Source organism: Saccoglossus kowalevskii, chromosome 1, assembly GCF_978046115.1.
Source record: "Saccoglossus kowalevskii chromosome 1, keSacKowa6.1, whole genome shotgun sequence".
Taxonomy (NCBI): Eukaryota; Metazoa; Hemichordata; class Enteropneusta; family Harrimaniidae; genus Saccoglossus; species Saccoglossus kowalevskii.
The window spans coordinates 10,767,798-10,773,675 of record NC_140641.1 but is presented as its reverse complement, the minus strand read 5'-3'; the positions used below and the strand labels follow the sequence as shown (position 1 = coordinate 10,773,675).

The following is a 5,878-nucleotide window of genomic DNA, read 5'->3' as shown; positions in this document are numbered from 1 at the left end:
CGATACAATATCAGCCATAGTATATCGCGTTACACAACGACTTAGTTGACAGTTTACAGGAAATTTTCTCGTGAAATTCTTGAATTGAACAATAATGACAGTGATATATGTATTCGCAAGGCTAGCAAATATATACAATAGTACCTCATACAGTCTATTATGAACACATTAGATACAGTATGTTCCTTTATACCCCGGTGTCTTTTGGTTTTAGAATGTGTTTTAGTATTATAGTTCAATATTCGTGACCTTATATCTTCTTACATGGGAGTCAACCCTGAAGTAGTATTATGATATTAGGAAACCCTGCTGGCGATACAAATGGAATGACAAATTGAACAGTTTTACATAAGTTTTTAAAGTTATTACTCGTTTAATAATGAAGAAGCCCTGTGCGTTTGTGGTGAATCAACTGTGTTTATAAATACAACTAAAATCGATTGAAATGCGCATGCCCATCTAGTCATTATAGGTACGCACTCACCACACGCTATTTAAAGGTATCTGTTATGGAACGGTGAGTTGTGACATAACGGTGAACGCGTCTGCTTATAGTAACGGGCACATGCAACGAGTTGTGCTTTAGAATTCCTGTTTATGTTAATATTTTCGTATATGAGCCTGTAACTTTTTATATGTAAACATGCTGTTGTTTTTATTATTATGACGTTAATGATTTTACTATATGCACATGTATGCACATGTCATGGATGAAAGTCTCTTTCTCTGGACAACAATGTAAACAGTTGAACAAATATAGTGATTGTATAAATGAAGGCAATAAATTAACCAGCTTCCTAAATAACAAAATTGAAAAGACTGAGTTGTCTTGTTTCTCAACTCGAAACGTAAACCGCGCTAGCAGCATCTCTGTGTGCAGAAGCTGAATTCACTCACAATTTCACATATATAAATTTTTTATATCAACATTTAATCATAATTAGGTTTATTTTACTGAATTAGGGATATTCGGCTATTATTAGGTGATCTGTAAAATACGTCGTGTAAGCATTAACTCCAAGGGATATTAAAGTATCTCACAATTCCTCTATTTGACTGAAATATGTCTCGATTTTTGCGTTTTATAACTACTAATATCACATTTTCAAAATAGTTATACAATATACCATGTCGGTTCATATGAGAAATGTGTTGCATGGGGTCGACTGACTGTTTGAAGGAATATAGTTGAATACTGGTAGAGCCGCAAAGATTTGGTGAAACGTGACAAGAATGACAACACATTTGAGTAATCTGTCTAAATGGCCACTACGCAACATGTACAGTACAGAACAGTACAAACGGTCCGTTGGCCACAATGGCTCCTCCCCGGGCAATTCCATCCTAGTCAGCTACGTATTTGTTTGAAGACTTGTTGGTCCTGTAGTACAGGTGGTACCCAACCAATAGTTCACTAGCTACGTTCATAGTAACTTGGCGACAACCGGGGAACAGCTAGGCGCTTATGACAATTCAATATCATCACTGTGAATAGTCGTGATCAAAGTAAACAGTGGATATATCGTGAGTATACTCACCATAATCTCAGCTATCTGATTCCATTGATTATTTGATCGGCTCCACTAGTGAAGGCACGCATATCAGATACGCACCTTATTCTAGTGGGTTTCGATACTAATTAAAACTAGTTTAGTACTTAGTAATAAGCTTAAAGGTACAATCATTGAGAAAATCACTTGGTACAAATGGTATTGATCGTACAGTGTTCCTCTTCAGAAGAATCGGTATCGACGACATTACAAAATGTCTGTCTGACAAGGTAACACATTATTTAATGATGCGAATGATTTAATACTGTTGTTGTCATTATTTGTGTCCGAAAAGCGAATCAGCTGAGTACTGCCAATCTATTTTTTTAGTCACGATAGATTTGTTTATACTTGGAAGAATGTGAGAACTACTATTATAATAATGGGACATGAGATGTTCGTTGAATATTGGTCAGTTAAAACGCGAGTCAGTTGAATCACTAGAAGTAGATAGTTTTGTTTAATGTCCTCTTCTAGTAGTCAATAATATGAATTTTTAATTAACAGCTAATTAATGTATAGAGAATATTGTTTGTAATTTAACTGAGAGACAAAATATCATCTTCAATGGCATAGTGTTCTCGGGTGTATGTGTAAAATGTATGATTAAGTTTCACAAATAGCATTCATGGGCAATGAAAGGTATATATATATGATGATATATTGACTGCATTAGCACATTGCACGGCAGGTGTGAATTACAATATTACGTATCTTAACTGAAATTAACCTATTCAGTTCCATTCAGTTTTTACGAGATTTATTCTCAGTGTACAGTCGCATTTTTTTCTGTTTCTTTTATTCTTCTGTTACTATATTATGGTGAACGTCACCGTAATTCTATCACATGAAACATCATTTGTCTTTGTACATTTCAACAAAGTCCCAGTGGTAATGAAACTATACACTATCTAGATGGTATAGAAATGCAAGCCTTTTCACTTAGTCATTACATTGTAAATTGCTATTGTGAAAAGCGTGACGCGGAAGTGACAGATTTATGTTTGTATTTCCGTATTTAATATGATGAACTTATAACATGGTGATTAAAAGTGACAACACGCCATACATAATAACCACGCTCGAACGTACAGGGTAGATGTATCGAAATGATTGGTCCTAACTAGCATCCTCTCAATCCTCTCGCACGAATTATCACATCATCCTTAAACCCAAGTTCATTACCTATTACTATTGACTATTTAATTAAAAATTACTGACATTTCAATAAAATAAATTTCAATTATTTCACTAGACTGAAGATTGTTCATACATTGCGCATACCCAGTAGAAATAATTTACCTCACCAAACGTATCCGACAACCATGCTCTTGTACTTCCCTTCTAATGTAGTTCTTAATTATCTTACCACCCAACTGCGGGGAATGCATACGCATTGAAATAATAATGGATAAACACATGTAAATGATATAAATGACAGTCTTTATTTCAATTAATGGCAATTAATATGAATTTCAATGAGTTATAATTAGGGTAAGATATCATGAATTCGAGCTAGACTGCGGTTTGTATTTCAATATGCGGTATCGAAGATAATTCCAATTGTCCGCGTGGTTTTTTGTCTGTTAATAAATAAAGAGATAAAGAAACCTAGTTTCATACAAATGACAGGTAATTCATTTAAACGGCAAATCCAATTCGCCAAATATTTTCAATGTTAAAAGCTCTCTTTATATCAAATTGATATCGGAGAGCAATTATTTACACTGTACTTGAGTTGAGTTCAATGTTTATTATCTCTTTACTTTACCATGTTACCATGGTTACCGCGTTGTGATTCACGATAAAATCACGTCTCAACTCGTGCACCCGTTGGATATTGATGGTAACTAGTGCTTCAAGTATATGAATGGATTATAGGTGATCTCAATAACAGTTCTAATATGAGTTACATAAAATACTGTGTATTTCCTAAACACAATTGCGCAGTGAAAAACATATTATAGAGAATAGGAGAATTATATTGCGCGATATATTGTACACTGAATTCAAGATCTTATATCACCTGCAATTTTTGGGCCAGCAAAAGTTTTTAATGGTGTCGACTTCTATCTTATTGGTAAAAATGACAAATAAGAACTGACCAAAGGGACTGGACTGACAACATAGCATCAGAAGCAGAAGCAGCAGCTAATAGTCACCAAATGAGAACACTTTACAGGCTCACAAAAGTACTGTGTAACAAACCACCAAAACAAAGTGTAGCAGTGGAGGACCAGAATGGAAACGTGATAAGTGGAAAAGAAGAAACGCTACAAAGATGGAGTGACCACTTCAAGGAAGTTTTAAACAGAAAAGAACCCGACCAACCTATCAATGATGATGATGCAAATTATGAGCATATAGATATTGAAGAAATTGATATCAGAGAACCAAGCAGAGTTGAAATAAGGAATGCAATTAACCAGTTAAAGAATGGGAAGGCATCTGGAGTTGATTCAATTACAGCAGAACTCCTTAAAGCAGATATTGAACTTGCAACAGACAAAGTTCATCAGCTTATTGATTAGATATGGAAAGAAGAGAGAATACCTATGAAATGGAAGCAAGGTTTGAAAATAAAACTACCCAAGAAAGGAAATCTCAAACAGTGTAAAAATTGGAGGGAAATAACACTACTTCCTATCGTAAGCAAAGTCCTGAGCCGAGTCATCATAGACAGAATAAAGAACGGAGTTGATAAAAGTCTCAGAAATGAGCAGGCTGGATTTCGGAAGGGAAGAGGCACAACAGAACAAATATTCATTTTACGTAATATTATTGAACAGGTCAACGAATGGCAAGCAACACTATACGTTAATTTCATTGACTTCGAAAAAGCATTCGATTCTGTGCACCGAGACAGCCTTTGGAGAATAATGAGAATGTATGGAATACCAGAAAAGCTAACCAGTCTTGTGAAAGTTGTTTATGATGACTTCAAATGTGCAGTGATACATCAAGGGGAAACATCGGAATGGTTTGACATCAAAACAGGAGTAAAACAAGGCTGCAATATGTCAGGTTTTTTGTTTCTTATAGTGGTTGATTGGATAATGAGAAGGAATGTACAAAATGGCGAAACAGGAATTAGATGGAAGTTTACATCAAAGTTGGATGACTTGGATTTCGCAGATGATTTGGCGCTGATAGCATCCACAAAACAACATATCCAACAAAAAACTGACAGGTTTTTTACAGAAGCTCAACGAGTTGGTCTAAAAGTGAATTCCCAGAAGGCAAAATTAATGAGAATTAATGCAAGAAATGTTGACAGAATTTACATCGATGGCGAAGTTGGTGAAGATGTCAACGAGTTTGTGTACCTGGGTGCAACTTTAACAAAATCAGGAGGAGGAATGGGAGACATGGAAAACAGAAATGCATTCGGGGAGAAATGCATTCAGGCAGCTTAATATTATTAATATTAATAAAATATGGAACAGTAACAAAATCAAGAGAGCAACAAAACTCAAGTTGTACAAATCATTGGTGTTGTCAGTGCTGTTATATGGATCTGAAACCTGGAAGATGACAAAAGGCGACGAAAGAAAACTCAATACTTTTCAAACAAAGTGTTTAAGGAGGATAATGAAGATAAAATGGCAAGACCATGTTAGGAATGAAGAACTGCAAACCAGGACTGGGATGGAGAAATTGAGCACTACAGTAATGAAGAGGAGATGGAAATTTATTGGGCACACCTTAAGGGAGGAACCCACAAGCATCTGTAACACAGCATTGACATGGGCACCAGAAGGGAAAAGGAAACGGGGTAGACCCAAAACAACTTGGCGACGCACTGTAGAGAAGGAAAGAAACAAGGCTGGATGGAAGTCATGGGCGGAAGCCAGAGTTGCAGCAGCTGATAGGACAGAATGGAGACGTTCGGTGGAGGCCCTATGTGCCACTAGGCATCTGGAGGATAGGTAACAGGTAACTTCTATTTTATTACAGGTACTTATCTTTCATGACCTTTTATATGTATCTTTTTAATTCGATTTGTGATTTAGACCCTACTGGGCGTACACGTATTTTCAGAAACATTAATGCAACCGAGTATGTGAATGCAAGTGTTAAGGCTTGTCTAAGTTAGCTTGTTCCAGTTTACCTTTAGAGTAACGTGACATTGTGTGCATGCGCACATACTAACCTTACATAACCTGTCCCTGGCAAATAAAACACAGTTTTGCCACTTACCGGAGTCGCGAAAATTAATTTGTAATTTCGCATTGCATACTTTGTGAAGTAGTATATTCCGATCTGGCACCAGTCAATGCTGATGATATCTCACGAGTCGCCTTATAATATACATTTATTACTACGCC

At 36.0% G+C, this 5,878-nt stretch overlaps 1 protein-coding gene across 1 annotated transcript; it reads left to right on the top strand.

Annotated features, from left to right (window-relative positions):
• The first annotated feature begins 5,081 nt into the window (after positions 1-5,081).
• On the top strand, positions 5,082-5,483 carry LOC144341643 (uncharacterized). Its single transcript, XM_078005323.1, has one exon. The coding sequence runs from the start codon at positions 5,082-5,084 to the stop codon at positions 5,481-5,483; it is 402 nt and encodes a 133-aa protein (XP_077861449.1).
• Positions 5,484-5,878: the final 395 nt, after the last annotated feature.

Bases quoted from the DNA above. Each gene is read 5' to 3' on its own strand.
- LOC144341643 (XM_078005323.1), top strand. From the start codon at position 5,082: ATGACAAAAGGCGACGAAAGAAAACTCAATACTTTTCAAACAAAGTGT.